Source organism: Achroia grisella, unplaced genomic scaffold, assembly GCF_030625045.1.
Source record: "Achroia grisella isolate CSIRO2021 unplaced genomic scaffold, CSIRO_AGI_Agris_v1 utg807, whole genome shotgun sequence".
In the NCBI taxonomy this organism is placed as follows: Eukaryota; Metazoa; Arthropoda; class Insecta; order Lepidoptera; family Pyralidae; genus Achroia; species Achroia grisella.
The window spans coordinates 2315692-2342464 of record NW_026713028.1 but is presented as its reverse complement, the minus strand read 5'-3'; the positions used below and the strand labels follow the sequence as shown (position 1 = coordinate 2342464).

General features: G+C 32.3%; 1 protein-coding gene across 2 annotated transcripts in view; it reads right to left on the bottom strand.

The window, feature by feature from the left end:
* Positions 1 to 26773, bottom strand: part of LOC131851776 (homeobox protein prospero) — a 69903-nt gene that overhangs the window by 9630 nt on the left and 33500 nt on the right. The window contains exons 2-4 of one of the 2 annotated variants that reach the window (XM_059202326.1): positions 16697 to 18486; positions 15939 to 16525; positions 14110 to 14264 (exon numbers count right to left, since the gene is read on the bottom strand). In XM_059202326.1, coding sequence (XP_059058309.1) covers positions 14110 to 14264; positions 15939 to 16525; positions 16697 to 18410 — 2456 coding nt within the window. In that variant the 5' untranslated portion in view covers positions 18411 to 18486. Of the gene's footprint in view, positions 1 to 14109; positions 14265 to 15938; positions 18487 to 26773 lie in introns of both variants that reach the window. The other variant, XM_059202325.1, reaches the window with a different exon arrangement.

Here is a 26773-nt window from a genome sequence, read left to right as displayed (position 1 = left end):
GTTACAGGGGTGTATTAAGGATCGCTTAATGTAGAATGTCTATTTACTATTATACAATCCATACTAATATTTATATACGCGAAATGTGTCTATCTATTTTTTGCCTTTTTACTACAAAACAGGTGAAAGGATCTTAATGAAATTTCATCAGGTGGGGCTTCATCTTATTTTCTATTCCAAGTTGTTTAAAAGATTGTTTCAGTAAAAAGTATTATAGTATTTTCCTATAAAAACCGCAAAATCGGAAATGTAGCATGTTAATAATAAAGAGTATAAATAAATATACAATGAACGGGAAGTCCAATTTAACCACAACTAAATATCATACAAATTACATAAATTTAAATATGTACGAAAATATTTACATGATGACATTTGTATATAATACCTACTTTCTTAATCTATCCGCAGTACTACTCATAGTAGGTTGTAGTACTACTGAATACTATCCTAACATATGATTCATATTCAGTTATAGTTTAAGAAACTAAGTGTATGAGGGTTGAAAAAAAATGTGTTATCAACCGCAGTAGTTGACCGTAGTTGACACTTTCTCACATATCTGATTTGAGTGTATGAATTTACATTATAGTCGTTAATAGAAGTTATTGCACACTAATTCTGTAAGTATAGTACATATATTATATCATTAAAGTGTTAAAGAATTATTATATATAAATATTACTAATAAAGTATCACAGATATAACTCGACAATTATTAAATATGTCAGTTAAAGACAAAGAAAGAAGTAACAGAAGTAACACTTTTAAATAAAATATCATATTGCAAAGTAATATTTACTTAAGAATAAGTCCAATTACGTTTTTTAGTAGTTAGTAGTATCAGGAGTTTTTAGTGAACACATTGCTAGCGATATAACCATATCAAGCTAACCTTCACGTGAGTGCTTCTGGAAACCATCAGGGCTAATTCCTGGTAAATTTGTTATATCGAGTAACTATCCTGACTTCATCTTCAGCCTTCTCTGGTGTCTCGCCAGTGTATAAACAGACGGATGCATAATTTCATTATCAACAATTAAAAATTGGGTTTTTGGTACTTGTAACTTGAATAAATTAAAGTGTAATATTGTGGTATCAATCGGAGTACCTCCCTGTGTAATGAAGCCCCCTCCCTCTCGCTGACCTGCCTCTGTCTTGTACCCGCTTCGAAAGTTCAGCTCATTTGAGTGCCTGCCGAGATTTTATTAGCCCCCAACTACTAGCGTTGGTATTAAAAATTAAAAAAAGGGTAAAAACAGATGCGTGGCCGTTTAAGGGCATTCAGAATATCTGACCGTTCACGGTTACTTGATTACAGGATTACTACGCTAATTACTGTTGGGAGACAGTTTCAAAAGCAGTTGTGAGTGTTCTTTGGATTCGTTTTGCTTTCGTTACGAGTTTGTGGTCGCGTGAAATGCTTTGACAAAAACTGTTTCTGCTCCTTGTTTTGGTCAAAACTACGGTGTACGTATTATTGTTATTTTATTAGTTAACTAGCTGTATCCCACGGATTTGCGTACGTGATATTGATAAATAGCCTGTGTTCTACAGGATTTTATTTCTATATATCTCCTCCAACAACTTATCTTTGCACCACTCGTAATTGACTGGTAGAAAATATAAGGTTTTAAGTCGGTACCGTTTAAGTATGTACTTTGTATTATATGCATTAAAGTTATATAAATAAATAAATATGTGTATGAAATTTCATTCATATCCGTCTAGCTATTTAAGTATTTACATACAAACAAGTGAATATTGATTAAAATATCATATTTATAATATTAGTGGAATTTTATGAAAGTGTACTTATTCCAATATTCTATATTGTTTTGTTTTTTAAGTATTCTTCAAGATTAGAAAAGTTGTGTGAAAATACGTTAATAAATTCTTAAAGTTTTAATAATTAAAATCTTGAATATAGAATAAGAGATACTTGGAAGTCAACTAAAGTAAATATAGGTTGTGTTACAGTGATGTCTTAATTTTATGCAAATGAAAATATTATTATAGCCGGTTGGTAATAGCACATTTTAATATGTGGAGTGTTCATGTCTAACGATAATTACGTTATACGTGACATTATATCAACCTTCTCCGCTTGCATTCCTATAATCAAGTAATTTCCCATGAGTTTTGATCACTATTTTATTAAGATTTAAACTTGTTAGTAATATTATTTATATTTATATTATTATTACATATATATGTTAGTCTATAAGGTATTTATAATATAGGTCATTAGTAGCCTGAATTAAATAAACAAGAGTGTGAACAGGAAACATTTTTTATTAATATTTATTTATTATATATGTATATTATAGTATATTGTATATTATATATATATGTATATAACGATGTTAAGTACATAATACTTGACTGATTTTTATTTCTTTTTATTGGTTGAAAAGTTCATTCCAGAGTGACAAAGTTTGTATCTATTAATATTGAACCTTAACTGTAGTAAAATAAAAAAAAGAAAATATGGTTTTTCTTTCTATTTGATGAAGTCAATTCAGTTAAAGTATTAAAAAATACATAGGTATAGAAACCTTTATTTACTATGAATAATATAGTTTATATTTAATTAATAAAGAATAAGATCTTTAAAATAATTGCAGCGACGCGAACCAAGGGGTGCTTGTATTATAATTTAATCGTGAGAGTCCAGATTGTATATATTAATTTATATAATAATAGATTTCAAAGTTGCATTCAGATGAAGTTATATTATTCTCTAATTATGAAATAACAATTTTCTTTATGCATTATAATTAAAAAAACTATAATTCGCCTATCTTTTAATATTTATTTATAAGATCTTAAATATTTAAGTTATTTTTTATACGCCTTTTCCAGTATCTTCTTATGTTAATAATATTTTAAATAGGTGAATATAGTTTTCGACACGTTTTTTAATTAATTGCGTCTTAGGGCGTTTCCGGACGACTTGTCGTGGCGCGCACTTCGCTGATTTCCCATGTGAACGCAGCCTATGCCGCACCTTTGTTACAGGCGTCTGAGTCCTTACGACATTTGACATTTTTAACCGACTACAAAAAAAGAGCGGTCCGCATTTCGTATATTTTTATAGTTTTATATCTCAGAATCATTCATCATTTATTATTTTTTATTTTTTTTATTTCAAATATTAAATTAAATATTAATAAAAGACGAAATAGATGAATTAATCCGTTATTTATTTTAAATAGACTATAGATATTATTTGTATGTATGGTTTTCGATGATTCGTTTTTCGATCGATAACATTAAAGTTAATCGGATCTTTTCGTGACATTAAATTTATATTGTCGACTTTTTAATATATTATTCTACTTACGAAAGCCTACCTTTTACTTAATTTCCTTAAATCCATTTATGGCTCTAACAAAATTAAAAATTAATTATATTTATTGTCTTTACATTCCACAGATTAGACTACACATTGAAGAGTCAGTCAGATTCTCCTTTTATATATATAGATAAGAAGTAATTTATTTCCCAACCACGAGTTTAAGTATTATTAACCATAAATCACAAATCAACAATAAGGGATTAATTACACCCGCAAAACCATAAATTACTAAACAAAAATGATAATACAATAATGTTATTTATATTTTAATTATTTACTGTCAAAAACAATTTATATTTAATTATTAAACCTAACAAAAATTATATTGTTGTAACAAGTGTGTTTGTGGCTGTCTTCGGTTGACAATGAACCAGTGTAAGAAGATACACAGATATGTGACTTTGTAATTAAATATTTATAAATGTAACAAAGTAGTTGTAGGTCTTGACTGATTGGTCTCCAGTTTCAGTAGAGATAAGGCTGCACAAGCGTTATATGCTTCCGTCCATTGCGATAGTGGCCGAAAGGACAATGTGCGAGTACCTACCTATTTGGTTTAATATGACATTGTACTTTGATAATGTGTAGGTAATAAATTCATACAGTTATATGATTTTTTATAAACTGCCAGTATTTAAAATTTTTAATAATATATTTCCTTTATTAATTATGATGGTCTATGTTTTTCTTTAATAAAATTATATTATTTTTAAATAAACAAATTTAGGTATTTGAATACAGTATAACTTCGGAGACAGAGACTAAGTAAAGGTTCTCATAGATTCGATCACTAACATGAATAAAGTAGACGGTAAATTAAAATTACTTTTAACAGCATACACCTGTGTTGATACATCAAGTTAGATCGTGTATATACCTACACATAATAAATATAAGAATCTTATACCTAGAGATACTAAAAAACTATATCTATTAAAACGTACTGGCTGATTAATACTCCAAATTAGCCATTAATATATTTATGATTTACTATAAAACTTTTAATTTGAATGCCGCGAATTTATAATTTTCAAGCCTGTACCATATGTGTGTGCATACGTATTATACGTGATAAAAAATCGCGTGACTTTCCCGCCCAAAACTCGCGTCATTAGTGGCGTATAAGGTTTTTTAAGGCGTATGTACACTAATGAAAGAACGGCGCGCCCGCTCCTTCGAGACCGAAGCAAGGCGTGTCGCGGCCTCGCATGACAAACAACACAAGGGTACATACATCCGTAGTCATGTAACGTGGTTTATAAAAGTTTATAACTTATTTTATATGGCCCGTATCCCGGTTTCATCGTGACATCTAATTAGGTTGTTTAGTAAACAATCTTGTTTATATATATATATGGCTAGTTAACCCTGACTTTGTCTGCTTTTTTGAGTATTAAAATAGACTGTCCTTCCTCGTGATACACTCTATCTTCACGTTAAATTTAATTTAAAACCGTTCAGGAGTTTCGTCATAAAAAAGAAAGAAACAGCTATCTATAGATATTCTTTCAAATTAAGCAAGGATTTAAAAAAGGAATCGGCTAAGCGCTTATTTTAATAAATAAAAAGGAGGGTTTTGTTTTCCTGAAAACACTAATATGAAACCTGATTCATATTAGTAGTTACAATTTTTGATAGTTTATAGGCTTTATAGATAACCTAACCTACATGATGTCATCGGATTATTATATATTATAAAAAAAATGCGTTTGAGTATTTTGCAGAAGATGCCGAAAATAGTTTTGATAAAAATATTCTCAACGTTAAGAGATTTTTATAGAATTAGTGTTAATTAATTATGAATACTTAATTGTATTCAAGTACATTACTAAAATATTTATACATAAGTACAAGTATGTTATAATATAATCTTTATAATTATATATTGCACTTTGAAACAAGCCTTTGTTGAGTCATTTCGCGTTTCATATCACGCATGTCCCAGTTTCTCAATATCAAAACAAAAGACTAAAAATAGATACCGAGATAGTAATGACGCCCTACAGTACGCAGGGTGGAGTAATTAAAAAAGTTTATGCCCCATCGAAGACAAGATAACGCAACGGTCGGAAGAAACCTCCACTTTTCTAATTAAGCTTTCATTAGCTGATGGATTGTACGCATGGGGTTAGTGGTGGACGTGAATAGTCAAGTTGCCGCTAGATTTCCTTCGAGAGCTAGAAATCTAGTGTCTCATTTTACGCTTAAGTTTAAACGTCACGGTTTAATAAAATACCTATTAATTAAAAAGATTTACAATAGTGACATTATAAAAGACCCTAAATTAAGTTTGAAAGGCGTGTTCCAAATATAAAAATTAGATGAAGCTCGTTCAAATAAAAATTGCTCCGATATAAGATAATTCTTTGTTTGTTATTAAAAGCGTTTTTATAAAGAACCTAAATTTACAGAGGAATAAGATTACACGTTCCAAATTTAAAATTAGGTAGGTAAACTAGAACAAGTCCGCCCAAAGCATCATAGCCTTTACACACGATACTTTCACTATTGTCCAGAAGCATTTACTAAAACGGCATTTTAGTATTAAATTGAACAAGAAATATAAAAGTGCGTTCCAAATTTGAAAATTAGATGAAGTGGGACAAGCCCGTCCGAGGCATCACAGCCCCTACACACGACACTTTCTTGATTATGCGATAAGTAGAGACCGCGCCTTCGCGTGTTTTAATTATATTATTAACGACGACGGCCGGCGAAAGGCTAATATTTTATAATGGCCTGCGTATCGCAATGATATGTAAATATTCTGCCGCGCCCTTACACCTATTACCTACTTCGTTTGCGTGCGTGTGAACTTTAATTCGGAAGTAAAGATACGTTAGTGAGAATTTAGTGGCAAGGTGTGACGTCACTAAAACCGTTACGATATCTTAAAAGCGAAGTAGTGCGCTCGCGCTAATAGGATTGGCAGCGTCACTTTCGCACAACAAGAAGTTTGTGTAACATTTAATTAGCAGGTTTTTGAAGGAAAACTACTCCTGTACTTTCTCAAAAGGGTCGTATTAATTACTGGAGGTGCTTGTACGAGCGTGGCGCGATGTAAATGGCCGGCCACTTGGCGCCCTAGCCTCGCCGGGCCTTATTAAAAATGTTAACACGTAAATTAGACTGAGAGATGACTGCGAAATTGTAATTATAAAGCCGCTTTACAGAGTACATTTATACTTTTCGATCATATTTATTTTTATCGAACATATGTGACATATTTTTGCCTAAAATGAATATGTTTTGCAATCTAGTTGATTTAATTACAAAATAGTTTGAGGATTGGATATATGGCGCAATCCTACAGTTTGTTTTTGTGCAATACAAAATATTCGCTACGCTAACTTTTTAGAGGTTTTCCAATTTAATTCCACAACCTTATTAAGATTTTTAGTAAAAATATGCTCAATATTATAAGTTGTTGCGTAGTAAACACGGTAAGTTAAAAGGGCATATCGAAATTGCGACGTAAGGCCTCCAACATTTTCGTATACGAGTGTACTTACGAAAGAGAAAATTTATTCTCGAATGAGAAAACTTTTATATTTTTACTCTATTTTCATGATAACATATCACCGTAAATATAATTATTTTATGCCATTTATACTGCACTAGTTTCTTCACGTTACTATGTCTGCATAAACATGGTTGATAGGCCATATTATAGGAATTACACGTTATCCTAAAGATATTCCAATATAAAATTATTTTAGGATAAGAGGCAAAACTTCTTAGTGTTCTGGAATGTTATAGCGGCTATCAGATATTAACAAGATGTCTGTAGTTCTGTTCTTGTATATAGGAGACGGTAACCGCTTACCATCAGCTTGTTAGCCAATCCAATATCATAAAAAGAAGAATTTTATTCAACATGTTGACTCTTACATATATATGGTTGGTCATGCAGTGTCTTTCAGAAGTCATCTTATATTGTATATTATAGGTTATATTACCTACTTATTCAGTTGGTATAATACCATAGTCCTCAGGTATGATGATGTCTATGGAGCTACGTATGTATATAGGGAGGATTTAGTATCGCTTTATTGAAAAATAGGTCGTCAGTTTCTTTTTCATTTTCTATTACAGTTACATAAAAAAATAGTATCTCAATTACAAAGTTACTCAACTTTGCAGCGTATATTTTCGTAGTAAAGAAACAAAATCTGAGTGTCGCCGTCAGTCGCTGCCGTGTAAACACTGAAAAGGCAACCTAGACCAAGTGTACACCCTCGTGCGCCTAGTTGTATGTGTAAAAAGATTAATTGGAGTGCCGTGTTCTAACAATTTACGACGCCTCCGCTGCCGGCCCGGCCGCAGACCACTTCTGAGCAACTTAATTAAGCGAAATAACTCAAATGAGTCACCGTTTGCTAATTAGTCCTATCGTCGCTTTGGCTAATTTTGCGAGCGGCTCTTTGTTTGCGCGCGTTTCTTTGACTTTCAAAGAATTTTGTTGCATCTTTAAAGTATGTTTGCATTACCAGAAGAGTTTATATTTTATTTTATTATACAAATAATGTTTAAAAACAGTTTTCAGCTGGTTCTACATGTGCGGAACGCTCAAAGATGTGAGTGCTCTTCGTGCTAGGACTCTTGAGATGTCCTGCGCTTCAACAAGTGGCCGGCAGTCTGTTGACGGGCTGGTGTTACTTCAGTCAATTGTGTTTCTTGTTAGAAGTGGTAACGTATCGTCGAGTTGAATAAAACATTTGGGGTTTTTAAGAAAAATGTTACTACAGCTATTATTGGGTCTCGTAATGATGACAATCAACACGCAGTGTTTAAATTAAAATATATATATATATATATATATATATATACGACATCTAGAGATAATATATGTATTAAAATGGAATGTTGGTCTAAATAGTAGATATAAAATAACTGATGTAACTTTTATACAATTAAGTCACGTGACTCTTTTGATGATTTTGTTTAAATATAAAATCAGAATTTATTACCACTAGTTTCTTGGTCTTCAAATTTTATTAATGCTGTGGTAGAATTTTAAGATTAAAACCATTATGGTACACATTGTTTAGACTATAAATATTACGTTATTTATAGTCTAATATATATTAACTTTAGATATTCTAATTACCTACATCTACCAGATTGTCACAACACATTTATAGTATAGGCTACTTACTAAAATTAATTTTTTACAATGAAAAAAATACTGAAGTAATTAAGCTTTAATTTTCATAATCATTTAACTAATGTTTTCAACAATATCTGAAAGGCTATCGAAGTTTGACATTTACAATCGCGTTCTCGATTAGGATTTTTATCTCATTAAACATTAAAAAAAATATTAATTTGAATTAATTGAAAGTTGCAACATTGTGATACTTAAAACTGTAATATTTTTGTGTGGATATAAACCTCGTATTAATAATTACTTTTTAGCTTTTTTTTTTTAGATAAATACACTTACAGTTCGTTCCTATTGTGTGTTCATATAGGTTCAAACTTCTAAAATTTGATGCTATAACAAATCAGGTAATATTTGGTTTATAAATTAATTTATATTATCTTTTTTATTCTCAGCTATTTTAAACACACTTGTAATTCTTTCATCTTCTTTAAATTTTGTGTCTATTTAGATATTTTTACGAACATATAGAGAATTATTGGAGTGTTTGGAAAAACATGAATCATCTGGTAAATGGACCAGCTCTTCGAAGGCTTACTGCGTAGAACGGCATTATTGGTTTCGTTCAACGAAAAGAAAGGTATGGTATATATGGTATAAGGTAGGTATGTACCTACTATTGTGTAGGTGACCGTATGTACTAATATTAATATCGTTTAACTTTGTATTTTCTAAACACCATGTATTTGTATTACAACTTGTTTTATGCAGATTTGAATTGCAAATCAAAGAAAATGTTTATTGTATATTGTATTGGAGAAACAAATTGCTAGTTTCCGACTTTAAAGCCGTGCACACCTATATTTGGATCGGCCACCTTGGTAATTGCCTTTATGTGACTAGCACCCTCACCCTTTCAGTTTTATTCAGATGTTTATCGCAAGGAAATGGCCGTTTTCCGTTGTCCACAATGCCTCCATTAGTGGACAATACAAATGGACTAAATTCTGTAAGATTCAGAAGAAAAATTCATGTGAATGTTAGAACTTTTAGTTGTGACTGTTCTATATATGGCTGTGTACTTTAATGTTGTTTTAAATACAGTTATCTAGTTCGATAAAGTAAGCATTTATTAATTATGCACCATTTAAGTATTGCCAGTTCTTCTCGACTTAACTGTATGGTTAATAGTTAAAATAATAGTAACAATCCAAGAAACTGTACATATTGAGGAACTATTTATGACTAATTATGTATACTAGGTATTATATACTGTACTACTATTTATATATACGAGGAATATATTATTGATGAAAGTAAACATTTTAGCATTTATTATCTATTCAAAGAATGCAGATTAACTTAACTACAGAAAATTCCAGACTAAGTGGTAACTTAATGCTTTGCCCAGGTGGAGCCATATAAAAGAACATTGTTTGAACTTTGATTACAATTTACTTGTATTTCGCATTTGAAAGATATCGAGAACACATATTTTTCATATTATATCTAAATACCTAGTCGTCATATGCAAACATTATTATCAAAGCTTTTACCGAAGTTCCTTTATCTAACTTAGATATGATACAAGTTTGAGATAGCGACGAAAAGCTTTAATATAATATGGAAGTTGATATAACACGGTACTGAAGTGTTGAGTACACACTGACGTATACTTTGACGACTGATAGCACACAAAATTTAATAGTACTTCATACAGAAAATTATGGAATCTTCTGTTTGAAGTACAAACATTCAAATTAACAATAAGAAATAGAAGAATAAACATTTTTTGATACACGAGGTATCTATCAATATAAATAACAGAACAGCTTTACGTTAAATGCATATGAAACAATACACGCTACTACCATAAAAAAATTAATACTTTTAGTCTGTTTGTTTGCTCTTGCTAATCTCTGAAACGGCTGCACCGATTTTGACGCGACTTTCACTCTAAGATATCAATTGTTATAAGGAGTAACTTAGACTACTATTATTTAGAAAAAATATTAATTATATTAAAAACAAGTATGCATTTAGTGAAAAGCCGTTATTTTGAAGTTACAGACAGAGAGTTAACTTTATTTATGTATATATGAATTCAAGTGAAAAATAGAAGACAACACGAGCTGTTGTTTATATGCTATATTATTTATATGGAAAAATCCAGCTGGAGTATTGATTTCTACTTGACTAATTTTTCGCTATCTAAGTCCATGATAAGACCTGCCATAAGCCGCGTACACCTCTGATAAAAGTCCCCCTTCTTTAGGTACCTACTGTCGATATCTGGCAGATATTTTCTAATCAACACTCGATAATTGGGCCACGTTACCCCTCTGTCTATCTATGGATGTGGAAATAAAAACAATGATTGTAAAACTTTATGATAACACGCCTTAGCTTTTTCAGTATATTATGAAAAGTAGTCAAAATGAGTCCAGCTGTTTCAGAGATTGAGTGAGTGAGAGCAAAAAGAAACAGACAAAATTTATTTTAATTAATACTTAAACTGTTTATCTAAGTATTAACTGTAATATTTTGGACGTAACCAAAGATTTTGAAAGTTTAATAGGTTACAAATCGCTACGTAACAATAATTAAATACTTTTAGTAGGTAATTTGAAAATTTCATATATTTTTTAATGTCAACATAAATAAATTTTATTATGACAAAGTAATTTAATATCATATTCCACGCGAATAGACCTACGACACACCCCTATAGACGAAGTTTAAGTTTATAGTTAATACTAGCGACCCGAACCGACTTTGCGTGATATTTCAGTTCGTTTTTCTAAGGAAGGTTTCCTCAGAAATTACTCTGTTGATGAGTGAAATCCGCAGAAAAATCAGTTCAGTAGTATTTGAGGTCTCAAATATATAAATAACAGACATACGCAGCGGGCGGAATTACGTTAAAAATGCACGCAATATACAACAAATTAAAAATGAAGATATTTTCAAAAGTAGAGATAAATAAAATTTGCGTTTGAGTCAGAAGAATAGCTGAATGTAATACTCGATTTTTTGAGACATTTTATGAACCCATCCATTCCCTTCTTCTTGACTTTATTTCTCCAAACACATTACGTAATAACTACTCATTTGTCTCTATATTTCCCTCTATGAATAGGCAAGTGTTTTTCTATAAGTATGTAATTTTCCCAGTTGTAGACTATTTCCTACGCAGCAAATTAAAGGACGACAGTCCTGTACGATACGATAAAACATACATGTTTTTAAATTATATAAGGAAATGACAAATAACAGTAGAGGCACTGTTATTTGTCATTTCCTTATATAATTTAAAAATATGTATGTGTTATCGTTTCTAGTGACACATTCTATCTAAACTGTTATTATACGTAGGAAAGTATTGGTTCTTTGTTTGTAATGAATAAACTCAAATAATACTTTACGCATTTTAAAAATCCTTTCACATATAAAACAATATAATATTATCAGACAGCTATGTGGGACGTTTTTTATTTTTAATAAATTGAGCCAATAAGTAGTATAAAAAATTGTGGAATATGGAAATTATAAAGATACCTATATATAAAAGAGATTATAATTAGAGCTGTCGGTAGGTACTAGATAACTGAAAAGTATTTAAGTATATCTATACTTATATAATTTTTGTTTGTAAATGCAAAATATTCATAAAAATCACTCAGACCGATATTAGCAATCATACTCATGAATACAATTTTATGCATCGAGCGAAGATTCGAATCCACGGCCATTAGAAAAGACGCGTTGTGCAAAACCACTGGACCACCGAGGTCAGATGTGTATGTTATCAGTATTAAAACAAATAAATGACAAATTTAGGCTAAAATAATTTCCACTAAAAGCTTTATTACGCACAAATGTTATAACCTTACTATCTCGTTATTCCAAAACATAATAACAATAGCATGTATATTAATTATTTATTTGTAGTTATTGTTAATTGCATAGGTACACAATCACATAGGTACCTAAGGTAAAATGACCACTACATAACATTTTGTAATGCGCCAATGATTTAAGCAAAAGTAACCTAAAAATTATGCAATACGGTTAGCAGTCGTAACGTATCGTAACGAATCTAATAATTATAAAATGCACTAAAACTATAATAGACGAGATATGTTTGTGACATACCTTCATCCGATTCAAATCAACATTTAAGGGTTGCCACCCCTACACGTTAATTAGGAAATAGTGAATTCACCCTTTACTTTATTATTAAATTATGGACTAACCGGAATAAGATGGGATTGCTATTAAACAATCGTATTAATAAATTTAAGCGAATTATAAACGTCAAGATAATTTTGGATTTCGTCTTTAAATGAATATATTTTAAAGACGAAATCCAAATTTAATTTCACAAAAAATTATCTTTACCTGTTCAATTAAGTTAATAAAAAAACCAATAAGTAAAGCAACCAAGACCTAGTCGATCTAAAGTCTTATCGGTTATTAAAAAGAATTATATAAATCCAATTTTATATTTTGTGTAATAATTTTTTTAAAGGCCAGTTCTTTTTTGAGGGGCTACCTTGGCCTTTATTTTAGTACAGACGAAGCGACCTAGAAAGCGATATGTGGCTCTCCCAATCACTGTTCCGATATTATCCCTAATTTTAGTGTAGTGTATAGGTAACTATTGCGTTTTAAATATGTAGGTATGAGTTCACTCAACAAATTAATAGAAAGTTTCCTTAATTATTAGGTACCTATTCTGATAAAACCGCAAAATATCAAAAATAATTTCAGAAATAGCAAAATAACAAACAAAATATTATTTGAAATAACATCATTTTCCGGTAACATATACTAACCTTTCCAAATATTTATCTATATCTATTTATATAAATATTAATCAAACCCACAAACATAAATAAGTCATTTATATTTGTAATAATATATAATAATAATGAATAAAACAGAATTAATATACCAATAATGGGCCGTGACACTGATATATGAGTGTATATATATGATACTGCCATCGAAAGCAATAATTAGTCATTATATTCAGGATTTAGTTACCAACAAACCAATTTTACTTGTGAGAATCTAATACAGAAATAACAAAGGAGTCTACTATATTAATTATAAAATGATTCATTACGAACCCACTGCTACTAAAATGTATTGAAATATTTATTACTCAACAAATTAATCCAAATATTAAATACGTGAAGCAAAATCTTTATATCCCGTTTTACGAAAATTGCGCGTAAACTTATACACTTATAGTTTATATAAAGGTGGAGTACAGAATGCCAATATTTTTTGTTAAAATAAGCATAAAAGTACATTAAATTAATAAAAAACATTACACACATTACTGTATTTGACACACACACATTTATATTTTTTTGTTTATTGATAAAGTCTGTGTTTAAATTGAGAGTAGATTAATATCGTTTGTCTTTAATATAATTTGTCTGTAGTCTTACTGAATGACAAACATAACCATAACAAATTCATTTATAAATTAACAGTGTTTTGGGAAATATGTAATTATAGAAGTATCGTCTTTGACAATAGAGCCTTAACACATATAATTTAACTTAATTATAATGGTCAAATTTCGACCACTGGTTACAAATAAACGAGTACTAATGAAATAATCACTTACCGGAAGTTTGAGAACCACTTGACAAGTTGAGCTGTGTTGTTCTTGTTAAATTTGATGTCCGGGAAGTACATCTTGAGGACCGCCGAGCTCGGGTACCGCACCCAGAAGAACATCAGCTTCGCTTTACGAAGATGCATCGGCGTTAATGTGGAGGAGTGCAGTGGAGTTAAGGTTGTATTTGTAATGTTGGCTTATAAATTTATACACATAATAAAATTATCTGTATCTTATAGAATGATAATAAAAACAAATTGGACATCGTCATCAAAGTAACAGGACACAATAATTACGTTTTTTTAATTTTCTCTGTGTATCAATCTTGTAGAATTGTGAATAAATGGAAAATAAATATACTTATAGATCTTATTTTACTTCAGAAAAATATCTTATTCCATATCAAGTAAAGACGCATCGATAGTTATAAATTAATAAGTTACTCTATATTATAGCAATTAACTTTAGCTGTTTAACTTTCAAATTCAAGTGTTGTAAACATTTTTGGACAATTCACACAAGCTAAACTACGCTGAGCTGATACTATGTGTACTGACAGAATTTAATATATTTTTTTACAAACCAAATAATCAAAATGGTTGCAATCTTTGGAAATCGAACCCGCGACTCGATAGCAGTTAAATTTCATCGGTTAATCTAATTAAATGTTTTGACGTGGTAATTCGTTGCGCCTATTAATTAACGAACCGAATCAAACCCGAAAAACAAATCAGTTAACGAAATTAACCCGAGATAACCGAAGTATAATAAACTATATCGAAGTTATTTATCGTTGGTGACGATAATTTTAACGAATACATATCCAGGAAACTGCAGTTAATCATCAAAACAAACGAGATTATATACGGGTAATATTGCAAACGAAGATTAGAATAAATTATATACTTTATAAATAATAACTGATAATAATGTTTTTTGCATTATTTTTAGATACTTTTTTGTTGTAGATACATAATTATTACATGTTTGCAATTTAGAGTTTTATTGTTAGAAGGATGGATTTCAATGTTGCTAACTATTTATATATAAATTATGTTTGAGAGTATAGGTATGTTCTTTTCATGATTCTCATAATACTGTATAGGATTTTCTTTCATGGTTTTTGCATTTTACTTTCGCGACAATTTAAGTAACAATAGTTTTATTGTAGTATTAAAATATATATTGGACAGTAAGTCTTAATTTATACATAGGTATAATAAATATTATCTGATCGTAGGTAGATATGTCTCTAGATTCTTTATGTCGTAGGCATATCGTAGGTAACGAAGCACCATAAATACTTAATCCATTTACATTTCTAATCTTATAACGTGCCTTAGCCGATGTCGGTATATTTTATATGTCTATTGAAATCAGAAAAAAATATTACGAGCATAGACAATTCTAGATATATTGATATTTATATGTTATGTTAAAAGTATGAATTAAAAAGAAGTGGTAGACTTGAAATTGTATAAATTAGATTTCCAGTCAAGATATACAAGTCAATTTTAATATCTAAGAAAATCTCTCCCTAAAGATACAACACTAACCGACTAATGCTATAACGTAGCTATTAAAAATTGTCGAGGAAAATGTAGAGACCGCAACAGTTGTAGAGCTTCAAAAGTCGTAACACGTAACGACTAAGTAGGAAACAGGCGGTGGCAGTCGTAAGGTTAAATACTACAGAAATAAGATATCTGTGTGTTTGCGGTCGGGGGTTTATGAGTCGAATTAGCTCGGATTTCGTTTATTGTGTCGAGTTCACTTTGATTTTCAAGCTGTGAAATAAAATGTATTAATGTCATTTATCTATTTGAAAAGGATATAGTAGGCTGGACTCCATCGTAAGGCAAGTCTGTTGAATTGTTGTCTGAATGAGGGTCTTGCGTATCCATGTGGTGCGGATGATGCGGGGCGCCACCATGATGAGGCACGTGTGCGTGATGGTGCCTCAGGTAGTCGGGTGACGCGTGGTGCGCTGCTGCCATCAGTGCCGGATGTAACAGAACAGGTGCATGCGGCAGTGGTGGAGAATCGCGCTCCGGCGCCGGTGGTGACCGCGCTAGTCCGCCTCCCGCCGTGAAGAACGGTGAATACGGTGAGAACACTTGGCTCTCATGCAGCGACGGATTAGGTATCGCTACCGACGTAGGTAACGCCATCCCGCCAGGGTACGGCCGCGGGGATGGCGACTCTGGGAATTTGCTCTCGGGGGAGTGACCTACACCCTCTCCGAGAATTCTGCTTACGGTTCGTGGCGTTATTCGTGTATCCGTCACCTTGTGCCGCTTTTTCTTTGGCGTGACTACGAGGCTGAGTGCCTCGTTCTGCTCTGGATTCGGCTCACGTTCGAAGTGCCCGTTCATGGACCCGTAGAGGTTGGCGAGCGGTTTTGGCGGCGTCTGGAACATGCCTGTCGGAGGCCGCACATGAGTGCCATGCACGGGCCCGCCCGCCTCGGCGTGCAGCGGGAATGCCGCTCCACCTGGCGCGCGGGGGCCGTTCATCTGGCTCATCAGCATCTGATTATGTGTAATAAACGGGACGCCATTAGGCGCGCCAGTATGATGGACGGGTGTGTTACCTGATAATTGCCCTGACGGCCGCTCCTGTGGCTTCGGTGTCGGAGACTTTATCTCGAGTAGTCTAGTTGCTCGCATCAGATCCTTGTTGAGTTGTTCCGCTGCTGCTGCTGCAGCCTCCGATTGTTTCCCAATTATTCGTCGCTGATGCACAAAACGTGTAACAATAGAGTCAATGAGACTGACCAAGTAAGCTGTAACCTCACTTTTTAGCACCTCCGCTAATCCCTCGAGGTCAGCACCGGACACCGGACCGACAGGGCCTGTACTATTTCTAATTGCGTCGAGCCTCTCAGCTAGTTCTGAAGACAACGGGGGTTTTGGTGTTGGACCAAGTTGCCGCTGCTGTGGTGAGGGCTGGTTCGACAGAGACCTCTGCTGTTGGTTATTGTGTTGTTGTTGTTGCTCAGATACTTCTTTCATACGAGCCTCTTGTTGTTCTAGAAATAGTTTTTGACTAACATTTAAATACATTGCTGCAGCACTGTTTAAGTGCGGATGTGGATGAGGTGGATGTATGTGATCACTTGGAGGTAGAGGAGGTATCATCGGTAGCGAACCATTAAACCCAGGTGGAAGGTGCTGATGAGCTGCTGCATGGACGTGCATTTTTGCCGACATCATTTTGCTCATAACTTGCGAAAGCATGTTAGGTGTAGCACTGTTTTGTATAGGAGGTGGTACCTCTTTCACTGGTGACGCTGGTTCTGACTTTGGTACAGGATCATCAATCTGTTCTATATCACTAGAAGCACCATCATTATCGATTGTTTCTGACTCTTGTCCCATTCGATTGCACAGTTGCATATATTTCTCTTGCATCTCTGCAAGTTGCTCTTGCATAGTTCTAAGTTGTGATTTTAAAGCATTCTTTTCTACTAATTTTTGTTGAATAGGTGGTTTCTCACCATCGTCATCGGAGTCATCCGTTACTGTCTGTGCACTGCTGCCATGACTAGTACCATAGCGCTCCGCTGCACCGTCGTGCTGCTGTGGATGATATAATTTTCGTTTCTTGCAACCATTCACTTGTGGCTGTTGAGGTGCAGGACTAGCACGCATAGTCGACACAATGTTCTCAACACGAGCACGTTTCACATCGAGAGGTCGCGGGGAAGAACGTTGAGCGTCACTGTCACGATCCTCAGGCTCAGATTTCGGAGCTAGCAGAGCTTCAGAAGATGGAGGCCCAGGAGGTGGTGAAGTACGCGAGTCACCGGCACTGTCTAATGCTAAAAGAGCATCGTCGAGGTCAGGTCGAGAGTCCCGCGAAATAGGTCGCTCTGGAGACCGTTTCTCTTTAGGCTCGTCATTATTATTATTCGCAAGTACGTTGTTATTGTCTGGAGAAAGTCTCAATAACTCTTTCTTGCGATTTTGTAGAATATCCCGAAGTACACGGTGTGTTAAATCCGCACCAGTTGCTTCTTCACCGTCGTCCTGCATAGGCGTTCGCCCAAGCAGTTCGTTTAACATTTCCGCAGGCGGGTAGCCCGGACCGAAAAGGCCGAAGTGTTGGCGGCCCTCGAAGATGGCGCCGTAAAGTCCTCCGCTCATGTGTACGACGCGCGCGGGCGCGGGTCCGTTCGTCGCGAGAGTCGAATAAGAATTGCGCGGCTCACCGGCGTCAACGCGCTGTCTCGCACGTTTCTGTTTCTTCAGCAGCTTATCCGAGTAGGGCGCGTGTGAGTCGGCCTCCTCCTCCGATGACATCATAGGCGAGGCGCGCCGGGATTGGCCGTGCGGGCGGCGGGCAGGGCCCCACCGCGCTACTCGCGCCGCATCGCCCGCTCTGCAAGAAAGGAGGGGAGCACGATCACACCTGTTCTTAGCGTGCCGCTTGCGCGTCGCGCGCGCTCGTTCCATGACTTACAGCGAAACAATCTTATGAATATGTCATACATCAAAATTATACTAGCAACTTTCCTTTATGATATGATATAAAATAATTTATTAGATTTCATTTCAGGAAGTAGAGTACCGTAGTAATTACTGATAATACCCGTACATGTATAAAATTCCAACACATTACTATTAGATTATTGATTTTGAGATAACAATCTACCTCAAAAGTCAAGTTTTATAATAGTTCTTATTAGTTAGAAGCATTATTGTTTTGTTCTAAATATTTTCGTAATGGTCGACGATCTATAAATGTAGAGCAATATCACAAAATTACTGGCTTAATACAAGGAAAGCGATTGGGGCTAAAGATAAAATGTTTTTCGTTGTTTCTCAGATTAGTGATCACTTTTATAAAGACATATATTATAGTAAGTATATAGGTACCTTTCATAGATACATAAAGTAATTGAATACATATTTTTTTATATACCTAATCTATAAATATGTAAATCTGATAGTTCAGTTTTTTACTGAGCTTTTATGATCTACTACCGTGTAAGATATAATAAAGACCAACATAACGCTGCTAAAGTATTATAGCTTTTTGTAGATTCTTATTCGTTGTTTGGAGTATTCTAATTAGAACAATAATTTATTTAACTAATTTAATTTATATATTTGTACTTATCTAATACTTTAAGTAGAAGTACGATAGCTTCATGGTAGTCATTACAGATATAACTAGGTTTGTACAATAATTTATTATATCTGAAGAGTGAAAGCTTTTCAGTTAGTAGTTAATTTAAGAAATTATAAACGTTTCCAAAAACTACTTAACAGATATTAATTTTATTTCTTCATTTAAAAAGATAAATTATCTTGTGACATGGCCTATATTTTATTAAAATATACATTAAATATAATATAAATATACATTTGTACAGTAATTGCACACATACGATGTCGAGACGAGTCGTTAGTGAATGTAATGTTCTGTGCTTATAATGAGAAAAAAGATAGGTATCCATTTAATGCTAGTAATCTGACCTCACCTGGTCATCAAAAAGTGTAGATAAACAGTATATGTACACATGACAAAGGCTGGCTACCAACATTAATTCCTTTTGGAGCGTGACTCCGTTTTCATAGAGTACAATGAAGCTAAAAAAGTCAGAAATAATTCTGTGAGACACGCGTTGTTAGGGCGCGTGTTCACATCGTGGTACGGTACGAAATTGTTGTATCGTTTTCAACTAGAGGCACATACTCGTTTGACTAATTGGAAAAAAAACTATGACGGATTGAATAAGAGAAAAAGGTAAATTTGTAAGTAATACTCAATAAACACAGGAGGCTTCAACAATAGTCAAATCACTTAGTCATACATATGCTATTAAAAAGGAAGACCTACAGCCATAGGGAATATCGATACTACAGGATCAGGCGTAAAACCTCTACCAAGTCGTATGTAAATGATAATGTAAGATGAGATTGAAACTTTCTTAAAGAATATTAAAATCTTCATACAAACTGTGCAAGTTCAAAATAGAATTACATATTTTCCACTTTGTTTCTTGGTGATTCATCTGAACTCTACAGAGATTCGTACCTTTCGTACCTTTACGAGCAGATGTTGTTGGCAGCTTGGTCAGTTGATATGTCATTGTTTCTTATATTTCAGTGAAAAGAGGAAGTAATGCGTTCGTCACGCATATTATTATTATTATTATTTATTTCTTAATGATTAATGGTCATATTTCTGACCACACTATCTAGAATGACCGTCGTGAAGGTACAGTATTATTTTTTTTATACATTTTTTATTCCTCAATCTTGACTTATTTATTTAAGGCTACTAAATAACCTATCTATAATATCAATACTTTATAGACTAACATAAATATTTACGTTGACCTAACTATTAATTTTACATAAAAGGATTTCCCCTCAAACTAGTTAGAGCATAGAGTCAGTGAGGTAGAAGATTCGGGTAATGGACACAGGTTCATCTCCCGTCTCTGGCAACATCCGGCTGCAATTTGCGTGGCACAATGAGATGATATCAATGGCGGATGACTTCCGATGATGGCGTGACCAACCACTTGCGACCATCGTCACGGCTCGCCTGCTTGTGTCACCGTGGAACTGGTTTATTTGGAAAACATGATTATGTCCAACTTTCTATTAGATTTTGCAATTTGAAATATTAGAAAATAACTATTATCGTATAAATGAATTTTATGAATGACAAACATTAATTATTTATGTGATATTTCAATAACATGTCGTGAAAATGTAAAAAGAAAGTAATTAGATAGAATACGAATATATTTTTAGACTACTACAAAAAATAAAAAAAATACAGATCTATTACGATTATCATCACAGCAGAACGTTTATTTAATATTTGAAAACATGTTTAGTAGTTTTAATTTATGTCAAGAAAACTGAAAAAGCATATCATTCATGGTTACTAGAAGTCTCAATGAAATGTTTCATCAGATAATTAATGATGAATGAAAGTAATGTACAGATCTATATTATATATAAAAAACTGCTATTATTATACAATATTATAACCAGTTGAAGTGGATCCTGTACTAAGTTAAAATTTCTGTACTCAAAGATATCTGATTCCTGTGACACAAGCCTTAACTTCATTGCAATGATAGCTGTTTAAGCATTTGTCTATATTCATTAATATAAAAGTGTCCAAATTAATAATAAATATATACCTGTTCATACTGTAACTATTATGCTAATATATGGTCATTTTGGTACGATTGCAACACTATGCAGAGATTGCGAGATGTGTACAAATCGCCACACAAGTTGAACAATAAACAGTGATATTTAACCTACTTAAAAAGCATGAACTTATCTTTTCATGTGTGCATATTTTTTGATATTGTTTTATTTATTTTTCACGCATTTTCTCTATATAGATTATTCAAAAGTGCGTGAAATTCAGCTCATTAACTAAAAAATATAAATAAGATTTGCGTATTATAGACACTTCTGTATGTAAAAATGTTACTGCGTCATGTATTTAAATGATGGCTACTCAAGTTATATGTCCGTATGTGTGGCCATACCTACAGAACATTAGTTAACAATTGGGCGTACTGTACGTGTGAGTCGCTGAACCGTCTCGGAATTGTTCCGGTGTATCCGGTTCTTTATGTTGCTTTTTTATTACAAGAGGCATGCCGGTATGAAATAGGTAAACACCAACTTTGAGATTTTTATTCCTTAACTAGCGATCGCCCCGGTTTCACACGGGCGAATTTATAGTAGAGCTCTCTAATTTTCTTGAAAATAAAATACAAACTAATACGATAAAATTAGGTATTGTTTGAGCTCATCCAGTACAAACAAAAAAAAAACATATAGTATACAGTTTTTAAGCTAGACAGAGTTGCTGTCATGGGTGAGAACTGATATAAACTCTTATATACTCTTATATAACGTATGTAAAGCAATTTTATGACTACTATAATTAATGTCTTTCGCGACATTGTTTCTACTTCACCCGGAAATCTTTAGAGCGTAATGCATTCACTTTTTATGAAATAGTCAATTACTGCGAAAGACGAATAAATAGTAAATTTATTAAATTCCACTACATAATTATGAAAATATTGATGTAGAAATGAATGTAAGTTTTAAAAATAATATAATTAAGGGTGATTTCCGTGGGTACTACTAGAACCGTTCACCCCACGTTCGTGCAACTTGTGTATCGTAATTCTATCGTACCGGAAACAATTCCGGTAATTACCGGATCATGAATAAACAATGTACTGTCAAATTGTTATACATACCGGTGTTTGAGCATTTCATACGGTTTTTTTCTTATTTTGAATTAGGAACAACTAAATTTTATTAGATATTTTTATGAAATATATTAACTAGGGATAGTACTTAAGCTTTTTTAACTCTGGTAGGTATTTATTATAAGACTAACAGAGATCGTGGTTTCGTACTCATATAAGTTTTGTAATTATAAAACCTTTCAGAATACAATAATACTTTAGTGAAAATCATACCCAAATCTGTTACAGTAATCGACGTATAGACAAACAGATATTTGTCAGACGTGGATGTCATACATTACAAGATATACAGCGCTCCACGGACGATAGTGACGACATATGGTCGACATGACCTGTTGATTTCCACCCATCTAACATCAATAGTGATGTTCCCTAATACAACACTATAATTATTGTTATCGGTATTTGTCTGGGACCGATATTGTCATATGAAATTTAATTCTAGTTATCTGCACGTATAAGGGTTGTGAAAATCTTACTAATATTATAAACGTAACAGTTTGTGAGTATGGATGGGAGGGATTAATGTATGTTTGTTACTCTTTCATGAAAAAACTAACTTTACAGTAATGTAGCTTATACACATAGGCTATAAATTTTATGCGGGTGAAACTGCGGGTACATCTTATATTATATAATTCGATTTATATGTTCATTTTGTAACAATATATGTAATTAAAATAGAACGTGATGTTTAATTAATAGACAATATATAAAATGGGTTTTACAACAAAATTTTTTATATTTTTAAATTAAATTATAAATTTATAACAATCGATAAAATGTAGGTACATATATTAAATTAGCATAACTATAATTGCAATTAATAAAATACCTATCATATATGTCAAATTAACACAGAAAGTGCTAATACCAACTGCTTACTTGTTAGGAATTTCCTGTTCTGAATATGCCTAATTAATATAAATTATGTGTTTAAATTAAATTATTTAAGCATTACATATTAGTTAGATAAGAAATAATTAGCATCATATCTCTATATAACTTGAGTACAATATTAGGTAACTTTCCTCCGTTCATTTTATCTCACTCATTTACGTTCTACAAATCGACATTTTAAATATATGTCGATATATATAAATATTTATCGACAACAGGTGTTGTGATTTCATCCCTTAAACATACAACACTTGTCCCGCAACTCGCCCTTGTTTGACTTCCCGTGACCTGCCTGCGTCTAATTTTACTGAAGTTTTCCTTTCCGCTAGTGGTTCCCACGAGAATGGAAATGTCTTATAAGAATGTCCGGAAAATATTCATTGTTGAAATGAATGAATGTCGGAAATATTGATAAGATTCGAAGGGTTGTTGAAAGTCTATTGTTCTTTTGCAACAAGACTTTCTTATATTATAAATATGATTTAATAGTGTAGCTAGCTGCTGAAAGAAACTTAATGAGAATTAGTTTTACATAAAATGAATCGATCGAATCGATCGATCATGAACTCGATATATTTAATCTTATATATGAATCAAGATATCTTACTAATTAAGATATATCCTATAGCTAATAATTGTTCATATCCCCTTAAGTAATTATTCTTTTATGTAATTGGAATGAGAACTAAACTAATGCATCTTACTATACTGCATCTTACTAATATTATAAACGCGAGATTTGTGAGTATAGATGGATGGATATTAATTATTCATGCAAAAACTACTGAAAAGATGTTGTTGAAACTTTACAGTAATATAGCTTCAGAATAACACATAGGCTATAATTTAAAAAGATATTATGTAAATTGGGCGAAATATATTGATAAATACTAAGTAAGTGTGATGCAGAAGAAATTGCTCAGTTAGTATTCATTATTGTCTGCATTGAACAGATCACGAGAAAGTCCCATTTGTGTTATTGTATAGACATATTGTTCCTTACTTCAAATGTCGGAAAGCTCATTAAATTGTCTATTAATGTATAATAATAAGATAACGATAGCATCGTACCCATATGGTACCACCCCGGGGGCAGTGTAGGAATGCGTGGGAAATGCTTCCACCCCACACAATTACGTTTATTTACCCATTCTTTGTGCCACCTTAATTTGCCGGTGACTTATGGTCAGTTATGCCATATGGTCGTTTCGATACGCTATGCTACTTTCAGAGGGTAGTAAATGTCTAGGTTTGTCAGACAGACAAAAAGATAAATTTCGCATGTAATTTCTTCACCGAATTAAACGAACACATTGCCATGCCAAAATTATCTGTGTTGGATCTCATTAGTAACAGATATCGCAAAGCAGCTGTATATATAGGCAAATTATATTTTTGAAATTTAAATAACATACTTTAAATATTTATTAGCAAAATTATATTTTTGAAATTCAAAGCAGATAATTTTCATATTTATCAGCCAATAAAGTCAAAGAAAAAGGTCTGCTTTTTGACATAAAGACAGCCTGTATGTCCATTTTCATAATATCAATCTTCGCTTTAAATAAAAACTATTTAGTGAAAAAGTATCAATTGATAGACAGACCCATTTTCGTCTATATTATATTAGATTAGTTATTATTTTTTTTATATCCACTATTTTCTATTTAAATACGTGGCTATATCAACTTTGAAGGTTGCAGATAACAGGTTAGACTAATATGTTGCATGCAAGGAGAAATTGCAGCCTTCGTCGCGTGTTATTGGTAATTTTAATACATTGAAATTGTATCTGATAATATATTTTTCAAACTCTAAAACTATGTTTCGTGTTCATATTAATGAAGACCATAGAAAGTATTAAAAATTTACTAAAATAGTGTATTATTTACACCACTAATATGATTAAATATTGGATTTGATTAATGAAAAAAATATCCAAAGATTTTTTTATATATTTGTTTTTTGATCTACAGTTTAGGCAAAGAATATATACACAGACACAGAATATATATACAGAAATATAGCACTCGTATAAATAGTATTATATAAAATGATCTAAATATTCGTCACGGTATATATTAAGAATTTGTCTATTAATATATATCTATCATATTTTACTTACGACTACATTATTATCATTTAATCTGTTGTGTGTTTTACTTAAAAGTGACTGGAGGAATGGCAATTTTCATAGAATAAAGTAATAAGTATAGGTTACAGAGAACTGTTTTTATTTCACTAATCACTAATAATATATATAGAGCATTATATATTTGTTTTATTCATTGTAGGCGTTTGATTGTCATAAATAAATTACTTATATAAATGTATACGAACATCAAGTCGCGGCAACAACTAGGTACTATGTATATACATAAATAGATAATAGATATGTACACAGATATAAAAATAAACGGCCTGTACCGAATAGCAATCATTATTTTATTAGAGAAACTTTGTACAATAGATTTCCTATCTTAGATGACGTCAAACAGATAGTATCGAAAGACATTTAAAATAGAGTATGTCCAGTGGCTAAAGGGTAAAGTCGAAGCAATCAGCATGCATAACTTATGAAGCTCGGATGGCGTGCTTTCTGGGCCATTACCGTGCTTCTATGAAAAAGGACATTTCACCCTTATCGGTGGGTATCACGAGAATAAAAACGGCGATAAGATCGCCTAGGGTTTAGTATTATTATATTTTTTTATATCGATAATATATATGTGGATAGTTAAATCAATATTTCAGTCATTAATGTCGATATCGATAAAAGTATACAAACAAATTAAATTATAAAATGTTTATTTAAATTTTCCTTAATGGAAGATCACGTTGTAAAAAAGAGTTGGCAGTTAATAATATGTATATAAATACATAAACCTAACCAAATGATTTAATTTTAATTATTTTCAAGTAAGTAAATTCCTCATATAAAGTAAAGTATGATTTAACTAAATAATTAAAGTCAATTATATGACTTTTTAAACAGAAATGTTGTATATTTTCCTCATTCGTCATTTTGGTTACAATGTTATCTTACGTTAATACGGTGTAATAAAGAATTAATAAATAAAGTATAAAATATGCAAATTATTATATTAATATTTCGATACGTCGTACGTTAGATGAACTTCTTAGCATTTCATAGATTCACCGTACATTTACGGGGTACATCGTGTGGCAGAGAGGGAAACTCCGAACAGTTCCCGGGACTTGTGACCCGAGGGTAGTTTTAATATTTTCCAGGTATATTATGTATGTATTTACAAAAAAGATCTAAGTATTTATACAGTTATCAAGTACCTATGGCACAAGCTTTCCATACAGTGGGACTAGATTGTTCTGTGTTAATCGTCCAGGGTTATTTATTTATTTCATTTATTAATGGGCTCCTTTGCCGACGTTTGTCTGAAAGATATTTGAAAATAAAAATTCGATGTATACATCGAATTGTATCGAATTATCGATATTGTCAAAATCAGTGCAGCACTA